The 27,732-nt window shown below is 40.9% G+C and overlaps 1 protein-coding gene across 9 annotated transcripts in view; it reads left to right on the top strand.

Annotated features, from left to right (window-relative positions):
• nbeaa (neurobeachin a) overlaps positions 1-27,732 on the top strand; it is a 58,706-nt gene that overhangs the window by 7,575 nt on the left and 23,399 nt on the right. For all 9 annotated transcript variants that reach the window (XM_079355747.1, XM_079355744.1, XM_079355746.1 and 6 more), the window contains exons 5-23: positions 406-525; positions 1,720-1,866; positions 6,544-6,741; positions 8,612-8,745; positions 9,600-9,708; positions 11,111-11,263; positions 13,283-13,451; positions 18,343-18,422; positions 18,811-18,873; positions 19,258-19,355; positions 20,209-20,301; positions 21,964-22,072; positions 22,177-22,258; positions 22,561-22,684; positions 22,810-23,002; positions 24,143-24,829; positions 25,350-25,799; positions 26,762-26,979; positions 27,232-27,385. In XM_079355747.1, coding sequence (XP_079211873.1) covers positions 406-525; positions 1,720-1,866; positions 6,544-6,741; positions 8,612-8,745; positions 9,600-9,708; positions 11,111-11,263; positions 13,283-13,451; positions 18,343-18,422; positions 18,811-18,873; positions 19,258-19,355; positions 20,209-20,301; positions 21,964-22,072; positions 22,177-22,258; positions 22,561-22,684; positions 22,810-23,002; positions 24,143-24,829; positions 25,350-25,799; positions 26,762-26,979; positions 27,232-27,385 — 3,381 coding nt within the window. The remainder of the gene's footprint in view (positions 1-405; positions 526-1,719; positions 1,867-6,543; positions 6,742-8,611; positions 8,746-9,599; positions 9,709-11,110; positions 11,264-13,282; positions 13,452-18,342; positions 18,423-18,810; positions 18,874-19,257; positions 19,356-20,208; positions 20,302-21,963; positions 22,073-22,176; positions 22,259-22,560; positions 22,685-22,809; positions 23,003-24,142; positions 24,830-25,349; positions 25,800-26,761; positions 26,980-27,231; positions 27,386-27,732) is intronic.

The following is a 27,732-nucleotide window of genomic DNA, read 5'->3' as shown; positions in this document are numbered from 1 at the left end:
ACTCAGTTTGGGCTTCATATAATATTTTGTTTGTGCTGTGATGATCTTCATCATGAACACTATGAATGTGAAAGAGCACTTTTGTGGATTGTTGTGTTGTGCGTTTAGTTCGATATATTGAAGGTTATCTTTAGTCACACAGTATTCATTGACCTGAATTCGTAGATCACTTCAAAATGCAAAGTTACAGGTGCTTCACAAAGGCAGCAAAAGAAAACAGACAGGTCATAAATAATGAGCAAGGGCAAAGATGAAGAAATATTAGAAGACATGAAATACATCTTTCAATATAATAGAGAAAAACATCTATTTTGTCATTCTTTGATTTTTCATTGAGTCCAAATGTGAATCTGTTTTTTCTCTTCATGCTATTTAAATATTTGTCTCTTTCTTCACTTTTTCCAGTGGTACATGATCAGCATCGTCCACATCTACAACCGCTGGAGGAACTCAGAGATCCGTTGCTATGTCAACGGTCAGCTCGTCTCGTATGGGGACATGGCCTGGCACGTCAACACCAATGACGTAAGATGGAGGGACTGAGACATTGTGTTGTTAAATGTACTGACCTTTGAAAAGCAATTTCTTGTAGAAAGGAATACACTTCAGTCAATTAGGACATAGGACAGAGCAGAGTACGTTTTATTTTATTTTATTTTTTTCTCTCTTCTCGAAATCACATGTTGCTTTTTCATGATGGGCCTCTCCAAAATAAGGCCACCTGCACCAGCCTCAGAAACCCATCAGTGTCTGGCTCCGCTTTTGCTCCCCCCTTACTGTGATATTGGCAAACGTTTGAGGTTCGCCCTCTGCATCCATCAGCTGTTGCAGAGTTGCCCTTGGGCCGCTTTCCAGCACAGCTCGCCATAACTCCAACTTCAAACTTTTCCATTAAGCAGGGGGACAGTTAGCCTGACCTCTCAGTGGCAGCAGAGCCTTCATTACACTTCCTTCCAGGTTGGTTCTTGGCATTGCAGCAATTACCAAAGGCTGGTGTTATTCTCTCTAAAAAATACCTTGGCCTTGGGGTAAAATGTCTGACAGTTTACACGGCTCAGCGAAAGACATCTAAAAAAAAAAAAAATACAAGAAAAGGAAAACCTATACAGGTCTCAAAATGTGTTGATGCTATCAGGGTTTGTTTTTTTCCCAAAGGCTAAAGATAAAACTTATTCCATCATTTTGAAGAAGCAGAAGAGCAAAGATCTAATTGTGATAAAGGGTGTCAGAGGGATGAAGTAGATGAAAGGTGAGTGCACAGCGAGAAACTAATAGCAGGTGATAGTGAAAGTTGTAAAGAGCATAAGAAACAAGGAGCTGTCGAAAGAGTTTCTGTTTTTAATAATCTTTTGTTGTTATCACTGCAAAAACTGGTGAACTTATGACCAGAGATAAAAATGAATAATTAAATGAGATGTTTTAGAACGTTAAGATCAAATCATTCAGAGGGAAAATGTGGCTGGTGTACAGGAAGTTCAACAAAGTCAGAATTAATATAGTATTGAACTAAAAATAGATTAGATTAGAAAACTATAACTAAATGATGTCTCTCTGACAAATAAACCCTAAACAGTAAAGGACACTGGGACCATTCTTTCTTGCACAAAGTTAAACCATGCTAACTCCTTGGGGTTTCAACAGTAAATGCAAGAAAATATAAGATAAAAATATTGAAGAGATTACAGAATTTTTATTGTGTTCTAAAAATTTTTTTTCCAGAGCTATGACAAGTGTTTCCTGGGTTCATCAGAGACAGCAGATGCTAACAGGGTGTTTTGTGGTCAGCTGGGAGCCATTTATGTATTCAGTGAAGCTCTCAACCCAGCTCAGATCTTCGCCATTCACCAACTTGGCCCAGGATACAAGGTGAGACAGCACCCAGTTATCACTCCTGTCCTTTATATCTGTGAATATCCAACATGCAGATTGCATTATTCAATGTTACATTTCGCTGTCTCTTCCAATTCACATTGTGAGTTCTCAAAAGGTTCTAGCCATCCATCAATTCTGGACTGTCAATATCATATATAGCCTCTACTTAGATGCCAGTATGCTTGTAGTTGGAGGTTACGGTTTTGTTGTGTGTCAATGAATATTAGGATTTGAAATTGTCTTGGGTAATGCTATTCTCCACTTTCGTGAATTGTTGATGCATTATTCTATTTTAAACATTCATTTTACTTTTAGCTGTTTAGACATTTGACTACATATGACTTAACAATGCATCCATCAAGTTTAGCTAACAGCTACTTTAGCTTTAAGGTACTGTCAGCCAAATGTTTTTTTTTTTTAACTCTTGTTCCTTTTAGTTTGCTGAATTTTTTTGACCAGCTATCATATCATTTGGCTAATTTTGACTTTATGGTAACTTTTTTTTCCTGACGATGCATTTCTTCTTTCTTTCTTTAAAACTATCTTTCTATTACTTGTGGCTAGCTAACCTTACTTGTTAACTTTTGTGCTCGCATGCTAATTATTGTTTTCTGGCCCTCCAGCATGTGGTGCCCCAAATCTTATTTGACTCATTTTACTCATCATAACCGCTTTATTAGTGGAGCTACTCCATAATCCCTCGGTGTTCCCCCTGGCTATTGTAGCCGTACCGTCTGGTGAACAAGTACAGTACACCTGGATGGGAATAAGTGGGGTTAAGTGTTTTCACAGAGTCATGTAGGAATCAAAATCTACTATTCAGCACTGTCTAGTTGCTAAGAAACATTTACTTTTACAAGTAAGGATCTCTATTTCTAGAAAATTGCAGATAGAGGTTCTTCTTCACTGTGGAGAAGAAATAGATAAAAACAGCTTCACACTGATAAACTTTATGAAAAAAGTTATTGTCAAAAGTACAGCTTTTCATTTGGGTCAGTATTCTTTACCGTAACATAAAAGGAAGATTTTTTTATTTAGATTGGCTATGCCTATCTCACCTTAAACATTGTTGATATCAGTGCATTTCTAATTATGGCAGTTATCCTAAATTGTATATTGTAGAGGAACTTTTAAGCAATTAAAAAAAATGTTTCTAAGGATTTAATGCTGATTTAAATGCTGACATAACTTTTTTATAGTCCATGTTTTAAAGTTCACAGACACATTGACTGTAAGAGGAATGCATCTCTGAAAATAAACTCAATTTTCTGTATAACATAGATGATGCAGGTTGACATTTTGGGGGGTACAACAGAGTAAATTATAACAACAAAACATCACCAGGGAAATTTCAGATTGATGTTTGTAAATTCAGTACACAAGGGTGGATTTGCCTTCAGACCAAAAGTCTAGACACAGAACTTCTCATTCCTGTTATATTAATACATATTCAAATGATGCTTCAAAAATGTTGGGTGTTTAGGTCTGATAGCTTTAGAAATTACCAATTTTGCCTTTTGGCCTGGCTATCAGTGACAGCTGAGATGTCGCAACACCTTGCCAGCTGTCTTCTGCTTCTTGTTTTGGCAGTGTTGCACGCCTCAGGCCACTTACATCTTGTTTGTAAAGGTGTCCAAAGCTGTCAAGATTTCAGCACCACGAGACTGCACGCCTATCTGTTGCTGCGGATGTGTGGGAACAGATGCTGTGTTTTGCAGCTCCCTTTCGAGATTTTACATACAGAATCCAGATCATACTTTTGTAACGCCGCAACACTGGTGGCAAAATCTTGACAACATGTAAATGAGTCATACATGTGAGTTTTATGCCCGCCTCTGTTGCTCCTCTAAATCACATGCTTGTGGTTTGATGTTTCACAGCCACGATTACTGATTCCTCTCTTGGTCTCAGCCCACACTTTCCTGGGGCTGATCAGTCAGATGATTGCCTCGCTGCATGGCACAGAACAGGCGTCGTAGATGCCCAGAAGAGACCATTAAATGGCTCAGTTGTTTCAAAGCCGCAAGCCTCGATGCTGGCATCGTAATGATGAGTGCGCTGGTTTTTCACTCACCTAAAGGGGAACGCCAGAGGGACTCTGCGTTAAACAGCCTTTTTGTCTTAAAGCAAGTAAAGACTGGTTCTTATTCCCAAAATTTCATGCAGAGGATAATGGAGCGCGGTTTAGCCTGATCGGTGTTGAAGAGGACTATCTTAGATTGTGATAATGTGCATGTGTGAAGCTGATTGTATCCTTGTGCTCTCACCTCCTGTCAGTCAAACCGTTTAGTAACAAGGAGCATGAAGCAGACACACTCTGCTCACTCGTCTAATCGAGCCCTCAACACAGCGAGTGTTTATTGTCTCTCGCTCCGCGCGCCTCATGATGGCTGACACGCTGTGTATTGAATGACTGTGTGTGTGTGTGTGTGTGTTTGTGTGTTTGCTGAAGCCCTTTTATGCTCTCCTAATGACCGAATATTAAAATAAAGCTCTGTTTTTTGTTTTTTTTTATTTGTGTGTCCTTTTTGTTTTTTGTTTATGCCCAGTCACTTGTGTGTTGTTGAGTGTATAGCTGGTTCATCAGGAGTCCAGATGTCCTCATTGCAGGGTGCTGCGACAATTTGGCCACAGGATAATTAATGGACTATGTGACTCTATGGTGGCACCTGTATTGTAGGTGTATGTGTGGATGTTTGTGTGCTAGTGTCTTCGGTCTAACTCAGCGTGAATAACATTTCCTGGAAAATATTTGTTCAGAACATGATGTTACTGTGAATGACACTTGCCTTTTAGGGTGTTTTTTTTTTTTTTTTAATTTTGCTTGGGGAAAGTTATTACATACCTGATGGGTAGCGTTAATTTCTGGTGTGGAGCTGTAGGGAGCCCAAGTGGAGGTGAATGGATATTTGTAGACGCGTGTGTGTGTGTGTGTGTGTGCATAATGTTATCACTGCAGAGCAGCGTCGTATCTTTAGCCAGCAGGTGTCACAAGGGCAATAGCTGATGCTTTCTTTCCTCTCCGCCTGTTGGTGAGTCGAGGTGAAGGGTTGATATGGGATAAAGCTTCGCATTTGTACAAAATATTCACTTTCCCTCACTTTTGCATTTTTTTCTCCTGCCTGGATGCAAACCCATACATCCCTGAACAGTTCAAGAGTCAGCAAAGCTCTTTCACACACAAGGAGCTACACCCCTTAGCGACTAAGCATCTCAGCAGAAGTACAAACTCACATTAACACAGCTACACCACTTATACACGCACACACACAAACGCACAAACACACGCACACCTCAATAAATGGGCTTACACTGCAATAAATGTGCATCTTATTAAGTGTATTAATTTTGTATTCAGGCTATTCAGTATTTTGTTGCACCAACCTTCAAAATAAAGCAAAGAGCAATTTATCTGTGTTGGTGATTGATTATCCTTGCACTTGGCCCCAATATTCTAGGTTTCTTAACGGTAATCACCTCATGTAATTCTCTTAAGTTAGAAAGTATTTGTGAATATAAGTGGAGAGTATGCCTCACAGTCAGATGAAAGGTTTATACAATTAAGCTTTTTGTGTCAAGCACATTCCAATAAAGGCAGAGGGCGAAAGTTAAAATAACAGCAGCAAAAGCTGTAGAATTGTAAATCAGCCCCTGGATGAAGAGAAGAATGTTACCTTGTGGATTGACTGTTATCTTTAAAATGTCTGTATTGTGGATTGCCCTCTTTTCTTCAGTGCTGCATGGTTGAAACCGCTCAGGGCACCTTTTCTACAGCAGACCTCAGATGAAAGGCACCGAGAAAAAAAAAAAAGAAAAAGAGTCAGGCCTGCAGGTCTGTGAGCAGCCCGCGGCTTTCCTGTGCAGTCAGGCTGAGCAAGGCACCTGGGGAGCAGGCCGCTTAGAGGAGAGAGCGCCCCTTGCCTGGAGCTGCGGCAAAGGGTGGCAGAGCAGCTAGCTGAACTCTAATCAATCCACACTGCTGCAGGACAGATGAACCTGTGCAGACAGACAGATACAGGCAGACGCACACCCATGCAAACCGAAAGTGCAACCTGATCCTCTTACAGTGTCTGCACAGACAAAGCAAACTCACTTTATTCTATCTTTAGGTGCATCCTTGTATGGACAAGCCTTACAAGCATCTTTACACACTGATGGTAATCTTTGTCTTTTGGTATTCTTTACTGTATAAGGAACTAAGAAAACAATCAATCAAAAACAAAATGCTCTGTCATCGAGGTTTTTGATTTTAACCAGACTAGGGCCTAATAGCTTGTTAATATTGTTCGTCTCTTATTTACATTCAGGATCATTGAAATGTAGCTCAACATACAGAAACTGATGAAGGAAAGTGTGTGTATACGTACTCTGCTGTGAGGTTTCTGTTTTTAGACTACAAAGAGAGACGATAAATTTGGATCCCCCCCCTCTCTTATTCTGGGCTAATTGAATTACGGCCTGGGTTAGCGCTGTGTTCATTAAGCTAATGCTGTGTTGTTTACACAGGGCTCATCCTGCAATTAGGCAGACTCCTTTTTGGGTGTTGAACTCGCACACAAAGACAAGCTCTCACACATTTCTCTTGACAAGTCATCCGCCTCTCTCGAATACAGAAGTTTTATTCCACATGGCCTCCCTTGGACATCTTCTTTTCTTCCTCCGTCTCTGCAGAGCACCTTCAAGTTCAAGTCAGAGAGCGACATCCACCTGGCAGAGCACCATAAGCAGGTGCTGTATGATGGCAAGCTGGCCAGCTCCATCTCCTTCACTTACAACGCCAAGGCAACGGACGCCCAGCTCTGCCTGGAGTCGTCACCCAGGGAAAACCCCTCCATCTTCGTCCACTCACCGCATGCACTCATGCTGCAGGTCAGTCTGCTGCAGCTACTCATCACTGCTGCTCTGAACAACTGCAACATTGTTCAATCATTCAGATTTGACTAAAAACAACAGAAATTTGAAGTTTAGTCAGAATTTTCAGGCTACTTTTTTAGGAGCTTACTTCCATCTGACCAGTTTTATTTTCTTACAGAGCTGTAGTGTACACCCAGCCTCAAGTTCTGTAGATATAGCCTTGTGTGTCAGAGAAGGACAAAACCTACTGCCTTAGAGCTTTCTGATTATTGAACGAGACACACAGCTGTGAATTTACCAGTTTCGAGATTGTTTTCACAGTGGTTGTATTGAAGCAAACACTCCTTCATTCAAAGATAATTGGGCTCATTTCCTCATGGTGCTTTTTCTTTGAATCGTTTTTTCCCCCCCTGCACTTACATACTCATTGTGTGAAAATTGAACCAGCAATTCAGGCTAGCTAGCTAGCTAGCTAGCTAGATAGGTAGCTAGATAGATAGATAGATAGATAGATAGATAGATAGATAGATAGATAGATAGATAGATAGATAGATAGATAGATAGATAGATAGATAGATAGATAGATAGATAGATAGATAGATAGATAGATAGATAGATAGATAGATAGATAGATAGATAGATAGATACTTTATTGATCCCGAGGGAAATTCAAGGCATCCAGTAGCAGTATACAGACAGGCAGGACACAAGACATTATAAACTGACTATAATTCATTTTTACAAAGGCAGCAGTTGAGACAAATGGTATTTTTGATCCATAGATACTTAATTGATCCTGAGGGAAATTCAAGATACTTGAGTTGTTTAGTAAGAGTTTCACAATACTATTTTCATAACCACAAATTAGGACATCATTAACTAGCTGACAAACGGCTCTTTATGGTAATATGGAAAATACTGTATGACCCTCAACATTAAATTGGTAATTTAAAGATTTAATTTGTTTATTTTTTAATTTCTCAGAAATATATTTATTGCACAACAGCTTTGTGAAAAGTTATTTGTTGCCCAATCCATTCGGCTTCAGGTGGAATAAAAACAGATTCCATGAAACAAAAAAAACCTGAAAAATTGAAAAAAAATGTAACTTACTGATCCCTCGGGTCTGGACAAAACAACGTTTTGCACTCGTGTAAGTGTTTGATACAGTACATTCCTTCTGACCAGTTCTAGTCAGCTATGCAAATTAGGTCCAAACATGAGCTGCATTTGTCAACAGAGTTACAGCACTTTACTAAAATTAACCCTTTTTAGGGCACTCATTGAAATACTTTGAAATCCAAAAATTCAACCTCAGAGTGTTATTGGGGAACATAACAGAACTTTGTTTCCGTTAAAAAAAAAATCAAAAAGTTTTAATTTCCTTTAGAAAAATAAACATTGACGAAGTTACCATATTTGGTTCAAATGCCACATTAGCAGGATCAGTGATCTTACTTAGATGCAGAAGGGTGGCCATATTTAATGTGTACGGAAATTACCAAAAATAGTCACTTGCCCGTTAAAGGGTTGAAACTGAACTTCCGAAGAAAAAGAACACCCACATAAATCTACGTTCACACATAAATAGTTATTATGATAACTTACTATTCTCACAAAAAAACACGAGAAAAATGTACATTATTTGATTTGTATTTTGATTTGTGTTTTTTAGTTTCACCTAATCTGGTAACATAGAGGAGGAGGAGGAGTTTAGGATTATGTAGCTAGTCAGTAGGGAGAGCTGCTGATGTTTTGGCTTCCCTTTTGAACGAGGAGCTGTCATGCCAGCCATCTTTTTATACAGTCTATAGTTTGTATATCATGTGTGTAAAAGTGTGTTAGGTGTTGCAGCTCAATCTAACATTACATTTCCTTCTTATAGGATGTGAAGGCCATTGTTACACACTCCATCCACAGTGCCATCCACTCTATAGGAGGCATCCAGGTCTTGTTCCCCCTGTTTGCTCAGCTGGACTACAAGCAGCTCAATGACAGCAGCGTGGACACCTCAGTTTGGTGAGTACAGGGATATGGACAGTTTAAATTGTTTCGAGCGCAGTACACAGCAGAAAAATGTTATTTTATCTTCAGCGTTAATGGCAATTGATCCTTAAATTGACCTGAGAAAAAAGGAAAGGGAAAAGGAGTGCAGAAATGAGACTGTAAGCGACATTAGATGAAGATGAATCTACTGTGGGTGCGAGTTATTTTCTATCTGAAGACAATTATGCTGCAGGCTCGAAATAACTGATTATAGAGAGTGTGAAAGAAAGAAGAGTTATGTGGTTTTCCCTGGAGCGATGAGCAGCTATTAGAAAGTCGGAGTATCTGTGTTCTCCTGTCTATAAGATAGAGCTGATACCACGACATCACATGATCACCTAATGCGCTTACATATCAGGCTGCATCTCCACATCCCCGTTCCCTGCGGTCAGACAATCTGTCAAATATCATCACAGGAAGATAAGGAGAAAATTAAAACATATGGGGCCTGTACTACCAGGCAGGTTTTTTTTTTTTAGCTTAGTGAGATAACTTTAGGGTGGACCCTGGCTTTTCTGAACTGAGAAGTTGGTTCACTTCTCACCAGGGCAGATCACCATGGTAACTTATGCTGTACATCTAACCTGCACCGGATGTGAGTGGAGCGTAAAGAGGGAGGAGGGAGATAGACTGGTAATTAGTATTTTTTTTAAATATCAGAATAGTTTGAGGTCTGTAGTGTCAGGGTAAGTGAAGCCATGTAACTGAAAGATGCCCAGCGTGTGTTTAACTCGCTTCCGAGTGCAGGCCAAAATATATGATCAGTGATTTCCAACGAACCATTTGAGAAATACGATAGTCTGTGAGTACATTTGTTTTCTTTGCAGTGCCACTCTACTGGCCTTCCTGGTGGAGCTGCTGAAGAGCTCAGTGGCCATGCAGGAGCAAATGCTCGGAGGGAAGGGCTTTCTGGTGATTGGGTACCTCCTGGAGAAGGTCAGTACAAGGCCGTCAAAAGGACCAAATGTTGAAGGTGCTGTGTGTTTTTGTTGCTGGATATAAAAGGAAAGTAGCCTTGATTTTGACTATAACCTCAACTAAGCGTTTTCACTTGTGTAACAACAAACCCTGTTTCTGTTTTGATGACTCTTACACCATTACTTTTAAAATATTCATGAGTGGGCAAACCATCAAACATATCATTGTTTATAATGCAACACAGAGAAGCAGCAGCACAAACTACTCAACTTAAAATAAAACATTTAAATCAACACATCTCCAACACAAAAACTATCAAGAGATATTTATTGGTTTGTTTAGTGGCAGGAAGTCACAGTTTCATTTTTAGCTGCTGGTGTTAAAGAATGCATTTTCACCTTTGGCAACTGTTAACACAGGTACCTGTCATAAAGCAACATCATGCAGAGAGCGATTGAATTAAAGGGACACAATGCTGCACTGTAGACAGAAAGCATCCTGACACAGATCGTTCAGATACACATTATATATTTAAAACGGCTATGTTGAGTTTTGTCATACGTTTAAACTTCACTTGAGTGGCCTCTGTCATTAAAACTTCCATTATTCACCATGGCAACAGTGTGCCACTGGTGTCTCCATGCAGTCATCTTTGGTAACTCTTGTAAAGGAACTTAATGGTGCTTTACTCAAACCTAGAATGGGTTACTCTTAGATGGTATACAGATTTAAATGAGATATTCACAGAGTTAGTTCTAACATATTGTTTCTGCAGTAATATTCATAACTGTCTGCAAAGTGTAAACTCTATTCCCTGAACAAAATACAAGCCCCTGTCTATCCCTGAGCTGTGGCGAGTCGTGGCAGTTTTCTCTGCAGTCTCTGCTGATTTTCATGTAAATCAATATCTTGGCACCAGATGAACAAAGACATATTTGATGACTAGAAACAATAAGTTACTGTTTTAATTTTGTTTAAATATCATGCTGTGTCTATTATAACCTGTTTCACAGGTTTCTAGTCGTACCACTCCTCCAGACTTTTTTTTCTCTCTAGTTTTCTATGTGCTTTTTGTTTTTTTATTCTCTTGAGTGATTTTCATGAATACATTTAAAAGCAAATCAAGGAAAGAAGAAAAATAATTTTGGTTCAAAAATTAGGAGACGGGTTCAAAATCACACCTGCAGTTACTGCCAGAAGCTTTGTGTCCAACCAAGAGAACCAAATAGAGATCTTCAAGGTCGCCACTTCAAAACAAAATGTTTGGTTTGAACCTCTGAGCCTGACCACATTTATCTAAGGGAAGCAGTGCTGTGTAAAGCCTCTTTATAGAGGTTATCAAACGCCATTGAACAAGGACTTTGGATTTGTTTGTTTATATTTGTTAGCTTATACTCTCTTTGCTTCCCCTTCTGTGCAGTCTTCACGAGTCCACATCACCAGGGCGGTACTTGAACAGTTTTTGTCCTTTGCCAAGTATCTGGATGGTTTACCTCACGGAGCGCCGCTCCTCAAGCAGCTCTGTGACCATGTCCTCTTCAATGCTGCCATCTGGATTCACACCCCTGCCAAGGTCTGTTCACTCCTGTGTTTACACTGAATACATCTGTGTGTGTGTGTGTGTGTGTGTGGCCTCGCTACAAAAACCAACAACTACGCTCTGAATGAGAGCCAAAGCAGAATTTTTTTCTGACGGCTAAAAAAAAGATGTAGACAGGTCACAGTGGTAAAACAAAGAGAAAGGATGGCCTGCCATCTTATTGCCCTTTACAATAATGTAAAAGAGAAGGTTGTGGGAGGAGCTCGCACAACTCACAAGGACAGGACGGTGAGTGCAAGCGAAGGAGAAAATTTTTTTTTGTGACATTTGAAGAGACCCAAGGAAGGAAGGGAGATGTGTAGTTCCTCTTTCGCTCTGTCATGCTGAACTAGAGTGTAAGTGTTTCTGGCATTCCCTGAGGGGGGGTCAGTCAGCTCTCCTCCTCCATTATTTTCAGAACTTCCTGACTTCCTGTCGTCTTCCCTTTGACCCCTGCAATGTGATTGGCTCCTGGGTAAAGCAGCAACCACTCTCCAGGGCTGGAGTTCAGACAGACAACATGTGACTGAACTGCTGCTGCTTTAGAGAATTAAGAAGACGTTAGAGTCAGAAACATATCCTGAACACATCCGTTCGAAGTGGCTCGACTATGTGATTGCCTGTTGGGTTTTTACCTTTAATTAGGTGCTGTTGCAGGAAATTACGTTACATCGCTTATAAACATTACCACAACTCAACAGGGACATAAAGAGAACAAGACGTGCATAATAAATGTTCTAAGCCGCAGAAAACACCGACATCTTTTACCTTTTCATCTTACTTCCACGGTTCCTTTCTGGCTCCCCCTGAGGTTTATTCTTTCCCATCTCTCACTCTGGCTGTGATTATTATTAGCTTTGCTTTTGGAAAGAATAGTTTGGGTCATTCTTTTCATTCGAGGACTTTTAAACACACTCAAAGAAATCACATCAATATTTTACAATCAACCGTTCATGAAATCGCCATGCTTCAAGCACCACCTATACGCAAGTAAAATCCCTTTAAGACTAAAGGAGGGATGAAACCAGACCTGGCAACCCTACAGACAGCTTCATTTAAGAGCATGAAATAAGCCTGGTTGAAATACTCATTAGTAGGTACTCAAGCACAACTGAGATATGGGACAGTGAATGAACCATGCCTCATCCAATTTCTTTTTCATTTTAAAATGTTTCACAATCTTTCGTTTATTTTCCCCTTTTCACTTTTGTTTATATCATGTCGCTAAAATTGAACTTTAACAGAAGAAAAAACAGATTCTTCCATTGTAGAATTTACTCTTATTTAATATTTAGTGTTTCCTTTTCTGCACAAAGAACTATTTCACTGATAAAACTCCATTAAATAAAACAAAATGCAAAAATAGTCGGACTGATTGTTGCACACTACTGCTGCTGCCCAAACGATATTCGATTTAGGAATAACAGGATATTTGTAACAGATTGGCGTCATGTGAGGAATATAATGGAATGAAAACCGTTGTGCACTTTTCATTCTTGATGAGCTTTGATGGGATTTTGGTCAGGCTGCGATACTCCTCTAATTTTCATGGGCCAGTCACCTCGTTACCAGGACTCCCTTTCTTTCGTGGAGTCCTGGTAATAAGCTTGGAGATCTGTGAGTGCGGGGCCGGCTCCACTCTGTGCATTGTGATGGAGGGAGTCGGTTCGAGTAATACCAGAGAGAGGAAAAAGGGAACAACAGGAGGCAAGGAGAATGAAATAAGCAATTGGAAAGCGCCCTCCTTAAATGTCAGTGCTGTATAAGAAGCTCCTTAGATGCTTGACGGCTCCAGGCACAGAAACATCAAAAATGACACAAAGCGAGAAAAAAAAAAAACCTGGGTGCTCTTGCTGCAGGGAAGTTTCCGCCTCTTCCCCTGTTGCTGTCTTTTCAGGATAAAGAAGCCTTTTGTTTGTACACAAGAAACAAGCAGAGAAGATGTGTTTCTCCTCGGCAGGTGGCTGACAGCTTGTATTTGTCTGTTGACCTTATGGATGCGTTTGTGTACAGGTCCAGCTATCCCTCTACACATACCTATCATCGGAGTTCATCGGCACGGCCACTATTTACACCACCATCCGTCGTGTCGGCACTGTCCTGCAGTTGATGCACACCCTGAAGTACTACTACTGGGCTATCAACCCGCTGGAGTGCAGCGGCATCAACCCGAAAGGTCTAGGTATGTTTACACCTGCACACGAAAACATTCGTACGAAATAAACTGAAGGAACAAGTCTGTTGATACACGTCTCATGGAAACAACTAGAGATGTAAATTCCTTTACTGATTGATCCATCTGGTACCTCAGAATCATTGCAGCTGTCTACTGACTTTATGTGGTTGCATGACAAATGGACACATAAAGATAAATCTGCAAAATACGAAGTAGCTGGCCTGTTGTTAAATGATTAAAGTAGAGTGCAGGAAATGTTCATCTTTTCCAGTCACGTTTCGAAATTTGGTGGAATCCAAATGAAAGGAAAAACAGTATACAGCAAACTGTGGTTGGTTGTATCTGTTTACTACCTTGTGTTGTTTGTACATCAGTTGTATATGTAAGTAGTTTCAAACTTAAGTTTATCACATTATATATGGTTATGTCTGGTTATGTGTCACGACTGATTCCCAGCAGCACAGCAACATTCTCTTCAGGGGAATAATTCTTAGATTTAGTTCATGACTTCACATACCTGTCTAAAAAAAAGGTCCAACCAACTCCTTTTTAACACTCTGCTTTATTCCCCTTTTTATCTTTATTGTTTGACCTTCTTCTTGTGATTATCCTGCATTGAGGGTCAAACCGACAAGGAGATGTTCACAGTCCTATTTCCACCCTGTAATTTCAGGTGTCATGAGATCTAACCATTATGCTTGTAAGACCTTTGCACAATGTCTGAAACCTTCCTCCCCTCACAACCTCTCTGACATCCAACTTTAGCTGGCTGTGTTACTCTACTTCTTTAAAAACCAGCAATGCAGGTAGAGAAGCATCCGTTTTCCAGGGGATGAATTAAGACACCTATCTGAAGCTACCATCTTCATAACCACGACCCTGTTCTTAAAGTGTGCTGTACACATATTTACACAAGCTGCTATTTTAAAGGCAGCTTGTGTCTCTCCAACAGCACAGTTCACTCTATGCCATACAATTAAAAAGGTTAAGCACAAGACGATGTTCACTCCCCACAGGCCAAATACCTGCTCTGTCTTTCAAACGGAGACATTTATATATCTGACTCTGCGCTTTGATCTTCACAGATCTGCTCTTGTAAAGCTTGCGTTCTCTCTTTGACGCTCTGACTCGCGTGGAGCAGTGTCGGCAAACAAATGCATTGAAAGATGTCACTCTTTCCTTCCAGATGAGTTGGAAATACACTTCATTAAAGATCGTCAAATTGTTGTGTTTGTCAGCAGGTATGTTTGTGAATGCGAAGAAAAGCTTTTTCTGTGTTTGAGGAACTCTGTTTGAGGAAGACTTTCTTTGAAACTGTTTCTTTTATTGTTTGCAGTTGAGCTATGAGCAGGTATTTATGTCTATGTTTTCTTTGAAAAAGGAGTTTTTTAGCATCAGAGAGGTTTTTAATTTGAGATATCTTTTTTTTAGCTAACTATCTTTCATGGGCTACGTCAGGCTAGCATGTAAAGTGCTAGGTTAAATAGCATGACATTAAGATATCTAGTTGAAGTCGAGTCAGTGCAGAGACGATGATAAGAAATATTTGGCCATTTTTTGCTCCCTACTTCCTAGATGTGACTCCTTCTTCTCTTTCCTTTCAAAGTAAATTGGACCACTGCACAAGAGAGCCAAATCCCTTTTTTTAATAAGTGATTGTTCAGAAGAAGAGCACAGAGTTTGAGAAGCTTGCGTATAAATTCGATTTATACCTTATACTTTAAAGGGAAATGTCTGGACATCCCTCCGTGCTTTCTCTGCTATTTGGAAAGAAAACTAGAGACTTGTTCATGTTTGGAAGAAGAACAGCAAACGTAAAGTAAATAACAAACACCACTCGGAGTTGAGATCAGATCTGATATTTTCTCTGCATGTGTAATTCGGCAGAAGACAGAGTTCGCTGCACAGAACAGCTTCACAAAGGTTAGAGCGGCCCTTACTTGAATCAACCCCCGTCTTTGCCAGCGACCCCTCCACTGGCAATGAGTACGCATCCGCTGTTGCCATAGCAACAGACAGATTTGATTGGCAGATCCAAGGGAGCTTTTGGAATTTCTAATCAAGTGTCTGTTTGGCTTCCTTTCTGTTTAGCGATATTGCTGTTTGACTGCTGGGATTTGTCTCAGTGAAGAAGCGTTGATAACAGTAGCAATTAGCATCAGACGCGTCCTAATGGCTGTTCAAAGGTAAAGGACAAAATTAGATTTGGTTTAGAGGTCTTTATTTGTGTGCACTCGACTCTTCTCTAAGAGGTTGATTTGCATTGATTGCATTTATTATATATATATATATATATATATATATATATATTTATATTGATCATACAAAGGGCTTTGTGGATAAAAAGGTTGGTTTTTTAAGCTAGCGTTGGTCTGAAAGGATGCCTTCCAAGCTTTCCTCTCATTTAACTAACCAAGAGTATTTTATGTTGTTGACGTTTACAATGGTTTTCAAGACTACAAAAAGGAGGAAGAGCACCCAGTGGATGCACCTCAGGCATTTTGCACAGTGCAGGAACTATAATTTAGCGACAGGGTTCAAAAGCAGCTTTTGAACCCTGTCGCTAAATTATAATACAGTCAAAAACTGTAATGAAATGGCCTCAACTGAGTTCTCTTGAATCAACTGGTTAATCACTTACATAATTACGCACAATGTTTTTTGTCTACACTAATGATCATAGCTTGACCTGATTAAAAGAGTCGTTTTTATATATGTTGTTGTACTTTTGAATGCCATACCCTGATGTGTCTTTATCATAATGCAGTGTTCTACATCTGATGATGCATCTCCATTAGTTTTTTTTCTTGAGCACGCAAGGCTGAATGTCTTGAAATAAACAGAATAAAGAGTGCGCAGGGTTTTTTCAGTAGTTGATATTTTTAGCTCAGATGATTCTTCGTGCTCGTGGAGATCTTTGAATGTGTCCAAACTCTTATCAAATCACTGAGTCAGCTCAGGATAAAAGGAGCATGAGAGGCAAAAAAACAACCTAATTTGAAGAATTAAAAGAGGATAAATAAGAGTGCTCATGAGAAGCGGTTGGGAGGAAATACAGGCTTCAATTGAATCTCCTGGTTGACAGAAGCGACTTTAGATTGGAGGTTGCACTCACACATGTGCACCTGGTGCAGACGTGCACTCGTTTGACACGGAGCTGCTGTGTAACCGTGATGGTTAATGAGTGTCGCCATCCCTCCAACGTGTACCAGCTTGACAGATAAAAGGATGATTGATCACAGGGGATCGCTTCAGTGAAGAGTAGGTGAACGGCCTAGAAGTCCTACACGTTTGTATGATTCCAGGGAAGCAACACGTTATAAAGAAACAGAGGGAGACGGGGGACTGCGGGCGGCTCAGGTTAGAATCCGGCGTGCAGCGCCTGCTGCCATTCGCCGCTCCCTGAATTCAAACTCTATCCACTGTCCTCTTTCTAAAACAGAATCAAACACAAGGAGTAGCCTCACATCTTCCTTCTTTTAATCTCTCTGTCTTTTATGGCTAGTTTTATGTTCTCACTTCCACTAGCTAAGCAGCTATGGGTCAGATATCTGTTCAAACGTCCTGAAAGGCGAGGTGCATTTTCATTAAGTGTACAATAAACCCTGTTTTGCAGTTTCAGTACTTTCCTTTTTTTTTTTTTTTTTTTGCCCATGTAAAGCCAAGCTGATTCCAAACATCCTGACACAGCAGAGTGTGCAGTGGCTAAATGCACACCAGCCAGGCATCATAAATGTTTATCGTCGCCTGATTAACCCCAAAACTGCTCTGCTGGGAATATAGAGCACTGATGAGGATGGGTAGCGTGTGAGGTTTCTTGTGTACTAGCTGTTTGCTTGGTATTGGTATATGTGGAAGAGAAGTTTAAGTAGAGATGAGAAATCAATAAAAGGAAAACTACGCTTATGTCACCTGCCATGATCTCCTTTATGTCTTTTATAGCTGACGTAAGAGGAGCATGATTTGGCAGTATCTTGGGCCGATTCATCACAGCCTTTAGTTTCGTGTGTATCGAGCACCACAAGTTAGCGCCTGAAAAATTCCTTTTTAAACAACTTCAACACCGAAATCCATGAAAACTGAATTGTTTGTAGTTTTTTTTTCTTCTTTTAATGCAATCAAAACCTTTACAAATGCTTTAAGAGGTAAAAGGACATTTTAAAGCGTTGAATTGTAAAATGTGCACTGTAAATACGTTTAAGCGTGCAGCATTAGAGCCCAACAAAGTTCCCTCTAAATCAATTGTATCGTATCCTATTGAATCATTTTAATCCATCTTATTCGATGGAATCACATTGTGTTGCGTCTCTTCCTATTATTTTATTCACTTCAATCTCACATGCTGTATGAAAGGAAGGGAGAACTCCAGACGTTAATGTTGCTTTACAGTGCATGCCACAGCTTTGAGAGAGGGAGAGAGAGGTAATGACATCACCCACCCTACAGGAGGAGTCAGATACGTCAGATACTGTTGTGTTATTAGCTTGATTGTTTCTTGGTCACCCGGCACAGCAAACAGCTGATGAAGTGCCAGAGCTTAAAGGTTTATACAGTGGATTACACACTGCCTGTTTGGTTTAGATCATTTGGACCATCAATCACGTTTTTGTAAATTGCTGTGTCTTAGCTGTAATCAGTTAGATTAGTGCAACTATAAAATATCTAGATTGCCAAATTGCCTCTGGAGTTAATGGAAGTGATTTTCACTTTACATTTCTACCATCGAGTGTGTGTGTGTGTGTGTGTGCTAACATGTTTTTCTCTGCTCTCCAGGAAGCCTAATAAACCTAATATCAGTAAACAGTAGGGCTTACCGAGACGGCACAAAGAAAGCAATCATTATCGCGCATAAAAAATAGATTTTTAACAGGAAATTATTCTTTTCTTTGTGTTTAAGACGGACCACGGCCATCCCAGAAGGAGATCATCTCGCTCCGAGCCTTCATGCTCCTCTTCCTCAAACAGCTCATCCTGAAGGTACAGCGGGTGAAACCGATTCTAATCTTCACCTCATAGTTTCAGAAGCAAGAAATCACTTTTCCTCTTTGTCCTCCGTTCTTTTTGTTCGAGCCACCGGCTGAATGTGTGCGTGTGTGTGCGAGTGTGTGTGTGTGTGTGTGTGCGTGTGTCTGTGGTGTGTGTGCACAGGTATGATTGAATAATGGTTCAGCTACCCAACAGAAGCCCTGAAGTGTTTATAGTTACGTGTGCTTGTATTGATAAAAGGCTGAATTTATGCATGTATTTGGGTGAGAGATCAAACAAGGACAGGATAAATGAAGTCGTGAAAATGGTGAGATCATAAAAGAAACTAAGATATTGAGTGTTTTGGTGGATTTATTTATTTATTTATTTTGCTTCACAGGACCGGGGCGTGAAGGAAGACGAGCTGCAGAGCATTCTCAACTACCTGCTGACCATGCATGAGGTAAATGCTTTGTTCGGGACTCATAATACACAGTGTTGGAAAGGAAGGGGAGACGGTGAGAGTGGACGAGTCGAGCTGGTGGCAAAATGTGTAATTTGTGGATGGGAGTTACGGTCCACTTAAAGGAGTGAGAGTGTGAGTCAGCTCAGGCGCTGTGACAGCGTGAAGAATGGTGCAACAATGGAGTGAACAGAATGTACTCGTCTTCTGTAACAATTACATCTATTCTAGCTCTGATATACCACCTGCTCCTCCACAGCCCCCACTCCCACTCCCTGTCCAGCCTTACAACTCTCTCTTTTGTCCTCGTAACCCTTCCATTGATCTGTCCATTCAGGCTTCGTAATTCACCTGTTCACCCGTTTCTCTTTCTTCTCTCTGCAGGATGAGAATATCCACGACGTGCTCCAGCTGCTGGTGGCGCTCATGTCTGAACACCCAGCGTCTATGATCCCTGCTTTTGACCAGAGAAATGGGATAAGGTGAATGCTGGCCACATATTTCAAGATTTGATGTGGCAGCATATCTTTCCACCAGGAAGTAGATCCTATTTTCTGTGAAATAACAGTCTATCAGTTTACCATCTGATGCTATTTCACTTTCTTACTTGTTGATATTTATCATTTTCAATAAGGAACGTATGCAGTACATATTTAAAGATTAATTACATAGGTGATTAATTTCAAAAATAGTATAAATAACCTTAATTATCTGTTATCAATAATTTGAGCTCCTAATTGAACTATCTTCCATTGATTTATCAAAGTGTGACCTAAAACAGCTTTTTGAAAATTCAACAGTAGAGATTTTAAAACCAGGGTCAGATTTAGATTCATGAGCTCCATTCTTGACAAATAAAAACCTTTTATTTGATTTTTTCATCTTCAGCCCCTGTCCTGAAACTCAATTTCTCCCTCAGATGATTTTGTGCAGCTAAAATACCTTAAAGGCTGAACAGGGCTGTTAAATGGTTGTTTAATGTTTAGTTAGCAGACTGATAAAGAATGGCAGCCACAATCAAGTTGGGTGATTTCTCTGTTACTTCAACAGTGCAGGGAAATCCCCAAACGCACAACGAGACTAGAATACCTTCCTGTTGCTATGGTAACATCTTGTATTGTTGGAGCCCAAATCCTCAAACTGGCATTTTCTGACATTATTTTTGGTCTTTTTTTCATTTTTATACACTGTTTTCATTATAATGCTCAGTCAGCACATTTAATGCAAAATCTGAGGATGTAGCAGAAGAAGTATTTTATCATAGCCAACATCTATGAACTTTACAGTAATTCTTATTGAGATAACTAACTTGTGTCTGTTTTTGACTTGTTACAGAGTGATTTGCAAACTCCTGGCCTCCAAGAGCGAGAGTATCCGGGTCCAGGCCCTCAAAGTTCTGGGTTACTTCCTCAAGCACCTTGGTCACAAGTCAGTACCTGTTTGTCTTTGTGCTCACTCTCTGATTATTCCTTTGTGCGGTAATCAGCGTCACGAAGACTCGCTGACAAAAGGAACCACTTGAAGCGCTTCTTCTTGTTTTCCTGTCACAACTTAAACACAAATCCTATTCATGTCTGAGAGTGCAGACATGAATAGAGTGCAGTGTTTGTGTGTGTATCCAAAAGATAATGTCCTCATCGTCACGTCCAGGCGGAATCATCGTCAGTGTGCACTGGCAGGGAGGAGGAACCTTGATGAGCAGCTTTATTCATCCCATGTGACATACACACATGTCACTGCACGACATGGTAGCAGGCTTTCAAACTGCACCTGAGCCCTGCACCTTAAACACCCCCCCCCCCCCCCCCCCCCCCCCCCCCCCCACCTGCTTAACATCTGCTCAAACCAGACGCCCTTTCAAACCAGTTTAAATGTAAAAATGGCCCAAAGAGCGACTTGGTCATACGGTAAAGAAAGCTTTTTAGAGACAAACATTTTACGTTTTTGATGGACAGGTCAAAATGAATTCATAGAAGTTAAACCATATGAATGCAATGTACAGATAGCCTGATGATAAATGACTTGAAAGGGTTTCTGCTTTAATCACAGCATCAGATATGTTGACTTTATTGTGGGGCATTATTGATCTCATTGTTAAATTCGGACTTAAAATTTAGAAAATTGAGAACGCAGAAAAATTTCGAAGCTGACGCAGAGCTGGCTTATCACAGAAACTTCTGTGTCCTCGACTTGGAAACCCATGTGAGCATCTGCTCTAGGGTGGAGGGGGCCGGGGCAGACAGCTGTCTCACTGTTATGTGTTTGGACTGCAGTACCAATTTTTCACGCACTCTTTGATCCATAATGACTTTCTTTTTACTCGGTTAATGTCGCAATCTTTGATTTACCGGAAGTTTCTTATTTTATTTCAAAATAAGAGCTGATATTTGTAAATTTCGTTACGACTAACAATGACAATACGGAGCATTCTGATTCGTCTGATTCTGAAAAGCTTTTTTTTTTTTATCCAAACAGAAGTACCCTGAGCTTATTACTGTATTAAAAGCAAAAACTGATCTGAAATGCAAAATGATGAAGAGATTTGAACAGAAAGACAAAAGAGTTTTGTCTTCCTGTAAAATGTTATGGGAAAAGAGAGTAAACTGAAGCTCAAAAATGGTGTAAAATGTTTGATAATTAGATGGAAACATAATGAAACGTACACCTTAAACTTGACTTCATTCTTGTTTCAAGTGACCTGAATACAAGAAATAATAAACAGAACCTTTAGCTTTTTTCTAAATGATAAATTAAAAGTTGGTTGACCTTGATTCCTGTCTCTCAAGTTAAAAGCCACTTGGAGACTCGATCTTCCCACTGGCAAGGTTACTAATTTGCCGCCGTGTGGATGTTACCACGGTGACTCCCCACAGTGTTAATGTTCTGTTATTGCCTCTTGTTAATTTCTCTTGTTGGTATTCATCTCTCATCCTTTTTGGTCCCATCATAAGTGACAGGACCACATGGTGCTAATATCAGACCGACTTTGTGCTCGTGACAATCACTGTCAATTTTAACTCTCATAAATTCAGTTATGAATGCCAAACTGTGTGTGTGTGCGTGTGTGTGTGTGTGTGTGTGTCCCTGCAGGAGAAAGGTGGAGATCATGCACACACACAGCCTGTTCACACTGCTGGGAGAGCGGCTGATGATGCACACCAACACCGTCTCCATCACCACCTACAACACGCTGTATGAGGTAGGTGACTGTGAAGTGACGCTCTTTTAGTCTGTTTTGAGTCGTCGGGATCACAGTGTTTGTCACTGCATTTATTGACGACTGTTCATCTCCTGTGTGTGTAGATCCTGACAGAGCAGGTCTGCACCCAGGTGGTTCACAAACCCCACCCAGAGCCCGACTCCACAGTCAAGATCCAGAATCCCAGTAAGTGCTAAAAATCACAGCAGGTTGAAGAAGAAGTGTGTCTGTCTGTCTGTGTTTTTTTTTTGTTTTTGTTTTTTTTTGCCTGCCAATAATGCAGTGTTCTGTTAATGCGAGTCAACAAACAACAAAGTCTGAACTCAGAGGCTGCTGCCGTCTCTCTCTTATTGATCAGCTGCCTGGCACCCTCCTCACCCTCCCTCATTTTTCTCTCTCATTTAAAACACGTTTTTTTATACGCTGTATCTCTTTTTTCTTTCTCCCTTTTTGTCTCACACTTCTCTGATGATTCCCTTCCCACCCAGTGATATTGAAAGTCGTGGCCACCCTGCTGAAGAATTCATCCCCCAGCGCGGAGCTGATGGAAGTTAGGAGACTCTTCCTCTCTGACATGATCAAACTCTTCAGCAACAGCCGGGAAAACAGACGGTGAGAGCGCCTAGAAATGCATGTATTCATTTACCAGCCATTTGTGTCACACGATCATTGTTATATTTTAATATTCAGCTCCTTAGCAGCTCAACTCACATGCACTTTTTATGTTTGTGTCCCAGCTGCCTGCTTCAGTGCTCGGTGTGGCAGGACTGGATGTTCTCCCTCGGATATATCAACCCCAAGAACCCAGAGGAGCAGAAAATAACTGAGATGGTGTACAACATCTTCAGGATCCTTCTCTACCATGCCATCAAATATGAATGGGGAGGGTGGAGAGTCTGGGTTGACACCCTGTCCATAGCACACTCCAAGGTAATGTATATTCAAGGCACTCAACACTCGAAAATTTAAGCTACACAAGCGAATGCAGGCAGGTGAATTGGTTTTTTTTCTCCTGCTATCCCTCTTGTAAAAAGTTCACAAGAAGTTTTCTAATATTGTGTAACTGTTGGGATCCTTGTGCACATAATGAAACTGCTTCATACTCTTTCACTTGTATCTTCATTTCATGTCCTTTTAACCCTTTCGGGTGGACGGGGAATGTGTCAATTTAAACTTTGATTAAAGCTAAGCTCTTGCTTCTTGGATGTGTGGTAAACATTACACTTTGACTTCTGCAGCGTCCGTCTTGCATCACATCCTGCCTCCTGAAGACACCCAGCACCTGATGATGAGCCATGTTGTTCTTTAATGCACAGAGCAAATAAATAAGGCAGCCATAGTGTTGCCATGAGTCTTGGTGCATCATACCCATCGCCCCACAGTAAAAACTAAACTCTCCTGTGAGGGATGTGTGAAAGGGTCTGGGTTGCAGGTGTAGAAGAGGCAACAGCTCTTCATAGTGTTCACTGCTTTGCATTATGGTATTCAACAACTGAATATGTTGAGAGATGCATGTTTTTTTTTGTCTGTACTCGCAGTTTACACCGTGAGAAATCCATTAATGCAGAAACCATCAAACCGATTCTGCCAGCAGCCTGCAGAAATTACAGCCTTTTTGTCGAAGGTTCAAAATGAAAATCAGGAAAATTAGGGGGTCAGGTAGAAGGAGCATAAAGGTACAACTGCAAATAGACTCAAGAAAAAGTTGAACCCTTTTAAATCTATTGATCGCAAAATAATAACTAATGACTTACTGGTCAGTAAAAGAGGTTAGGTTGGGTGGGGAATTTTTTCCCCCCCATAAGATGCGATACCTCGAAAAATATTTCCTCTTTGTTTGTCATTTTGCAACTTGATTATTTCGTCAAGAGGTCCTTGTTGATCACCACGACAGCACATGGCTGATCTAAAATCTATTTCCCAAATGAAGACATAGGTGAAGAATGAATTTAATCCATGATGAAGATCTATGAGCCCCATAAGGTCGACCTAATGGAGAAGATATTGATTAAAAAGTTGACTTGTGTTCTGATTAAAGAACCAATAATAACCCCTCACTTTCTGTCATAGGTGACCTATGAGGCCCATAAAGAGTACTTGGCAAAGATGTATGAAGAGTACCAGCGTCAGGAGGAGGAGAACATGAAAAAGGGGAAGAAAGGCTCCGTCTCCACCATCTCTGGGCTTTCTGCTACACCTGCCCCTGTTGTCAACGGCAACTTGGAAATTGATGACAACTCCCAGACACAGACTCCTGAGAGCGAGGCCGAGTACAGCGAGGGTGCTGGAGGAGACTCGCGGAACCTCCTGGCTGAAGGCGCTGTAAAGCGACCCAACGGAGAAGCGTTGACACCGGGGGAGCAGAGCGCAGGGCCTGGGGTGAGGGTGGAGGTCCACGACCTGCTGGTAGACATTAAAGCAGAGAAGGTTGAGGCCACGGAGGTGAAGCTGGATGACTTGGACTTGTCACCGGAAGGCCTGAGCGGAGGCGTCAGTGGAGGAGGAAGGGGAGGAATCGAGAACGGACCTCTGGTAGAGGTGGATTCTCTACTGGACAGTGCGTACTGCGCTGTAGTTCAAAACCTAAATGGGAATCTGGCACCGAAAGATGACACGCCAGGCTCAGGGGTAGGGATGGGGACAAGCTTAGGTCTTTCTGGAGTCAGCCTGGAAGATGATGGGAACATGGGTCCACTTATTACACTGGCTGATGAGAAGGACAGCGTCCCAAGTAACAACGGATTTCTCTTCAGCAAGGTAGGATGTGAAGGTTTTCATCCTTGGAAGAATCCTCAGTAGAGACACAACTTCCCCTACACATTGGGATTATAAAACCACCAATCAGTCATTAAAAAAAGGTTGCTGCTACAGACTTTTTTTCCCTGTATTTCTGAGCGTATAGGAAAGATGTAGAGATATACTGTGCAGTGAGCAGGGATGGTGAAGCGAAACAAAAAACCCAAAACAAAGCCATAACAACAGCTTGAAGATTTAACACCAACTGGAGGATTTTTTTTTTTTTTTTTAATTCATTCAATTAGTCTGTGCACATGTATCATTCTTTCAGCAAATCACAGAAAATATTGAAGAAGTGAAACAGTTTTGCAAACAAAATGGAAACACTTGACGCAGTCTAGTGAGTTCTGTACCACACCAGAAGAAATAACAACAAGAAACTAAAAGCAAGAAAGAAAAAAAAACAAATCAAAGATTTGACTGTATAAAACATTACATTCGCAGAACTGTCCTTATTTTTTTTTTATTTTTCTTCTCCCAGGTTGATGAGAAGCTGCTTCCAGCTCTGGCAGCCACAGACCCCCTCGTACTGCCGAGCCCAGACCAGCCCCCTCCATCCGGCCATGTCCAGGCCAACTCCACCACCAGTGCCAGTGACGACCTCAGCCTGCTGGCCCACATGACGAGCTGCAGCTCTGATCTAACACAGAACCAGAGCCACACAGCGGTGGAGCTTCCAGAGGAGGGGCCTTTTAAGATTCAAAGCCCCCTAGCTGACATCAGCTCCATTGCTGAGGCCGAGAGCCAATCCCAGATCCAGGGAGCCTCCAGACCAGATTTCCCCGAGGGAGAGGGCACATCCGGGGCAGAGGGAGAGGCCGCCGGGTTAAAGACAGGGGGGGACACAGCCAGCACGACATCTGATACGGAGAGGTCGGACGATGGGAAAGACAAGGACACAAAGAAGATCCAAACTACGACAACCACTCAGGTGTGTTTCTGCGTGTGATTATGTCGTCGGGTCATTTTTAATTTTTTTCACAAAGGACACACAGGTTCAGTGTTGCCTTCTTTATTATTCTATATTGCAGCATAATACAAAAAACATGGTTTTCATGGATACATAAGTGATAATTAATAGCTATGTATGTAACAGGTGAAAGAACACATTAATACAGTGTTGGATTTTCATGATTGCTGCTTTTCGAAAGGATTTTCCTGATGTATTTTTTTATATGTACAGTATATATATATATATATATATATACTGAAAGGACTAAATAATGGACAAAAATAACAACGTAGGCTCTGTTTTTGTATTTTAGAACAGTTTATTAAAATGCCCTCGCATTAAATAAAATAATGTGCATACTTATATAAAGGAAAACTAAATGTTCAAACTACTTCTTGAAAGTATTTGCTCTTTGTACATCCAGAAAAGATTTTGCTCAATCTGTTTTGTGTCCTCATGGTTTTCTGGACTTTGTCAAGTCGTGATATGAGCTTTGGTTTTTGGTTTCATAGACGACAGGGACATTTGGCATGCTAACTCTCCAAATGTGTCCCCTCAGAGTTGGTACTGAAAGAAGAAGGCGTCCTCCTTTTCCTCCTCCACCTAGCTTATTGTTCTTAATATTGCCTGTTAACAGTGAATAAAGGCACTTCAGTCACAGCCGTTGGTCCTTATGTGATTTGCTTTTCGTGACGAACATTAAAAAAAAATTAAAAAAATCATGGAAAGTTTGCCTGAGCAGAAAAGCTTAGTGACTGCCCACACATGAACATAGTGTCCCTAAATGCTCCGTGAACATTGAATACTAACTCCCAGAGAGTCTTGAGTGGTTTCTGTAATAATGTAAGAAATAATGTTCCTGTAAGGGAACTGAATATCATAACTGCTCCTATCCTACCATGTTTTAGATGAGAAAACTGAGACCCTTTCACATGTTACAGGCCCTCCACGGTCGCACCGCAGCCCAGCTGGAGCGGGACCTCCGTGTTGATCTGGGTTTCAGGGGCATGCCCATGACGGAGGAGCAGCGCCGGCAGTTTAGCCCGGGCCCCCGCACGACCATGTTCCGCATCCCGGAGTTCAAGTGGTCTCCAATGCACCAGAGGCTGCTCACTGACCTGCTGTTCGCTCTGGAGACTGACGTGCACGTATGGAGGAGGTCAGTCAGGAAGACTGAACTGCATATCTCTGACTGAGATAACAATAATATAATACATGTGATGATTATATCATGATGTGATTATAATAGATCATACAAATGTGCTCTTTTAACAAACATGTATCAGGATTTTTTTTCTACAAGAAGCTTATTCTGCTGTCACTCTTTATCAAAAATAAGATTAGACTGAAGATGATGAAAAAATGAAGTAACAACTATGATGATGTCTCAACATCTGTGTTTCCATTTCAGCCACTCCACCAAGTCTGTGATGGATTTTGTTAACAGCAATGAGAACATCATCTTCGTCCACAACACCATCCACCTCATTTCTCAGATGGTGGACAACATCATCATCGCCTGCGGAGGCATCCTGCCTCTCCTGTCTGCTGCCACCTCCCCCTCTGTAAGTGGCTCTACTCTGCCCCTCTGTGGTGGGAGAGAGAACTGCAGGTCACCAGCCGCTTGATTTCATAGGCCTGGAACTCAGCGTTCCCCTTAAGTAAAGACTCAAACCAGATTCCTCCAACAGTCAGGGCAGTGACGATCCCCAATGATTCAATAGGTTAAATTAAAACATTTTGTCCGTTACATTTGCAGGTGTGTGTTTTTTAACTATAAAGTAATTATCAAATTTCTCCGCTTGCGAGATGAATAAAGGATTATCTTATCTACCAAAATGAAATCATAAGCTTTAAAGTTGAAATTCTTGTTAAAAAAACAGTCAACTACCGATAATTAGAATTCAAGAAT

The sequence above is a fragment of the Symphodus melops genome (genome assembly GCF_947650265.1).
Source record: "Symphodus melops genome assembly, chromosome: 11".
Classification (NCBI taxonomy): domain Eukaryota; kingdom Metazoa; phylum Chordata; class Actinopteri; order Labriformes; family Labridae; genus Symphodus; species Symphodus melops.
Note: the sequence above shows the minus strand (reverse complement) of the source record. Positions and strands in the feature narration are given on the sequence as shown.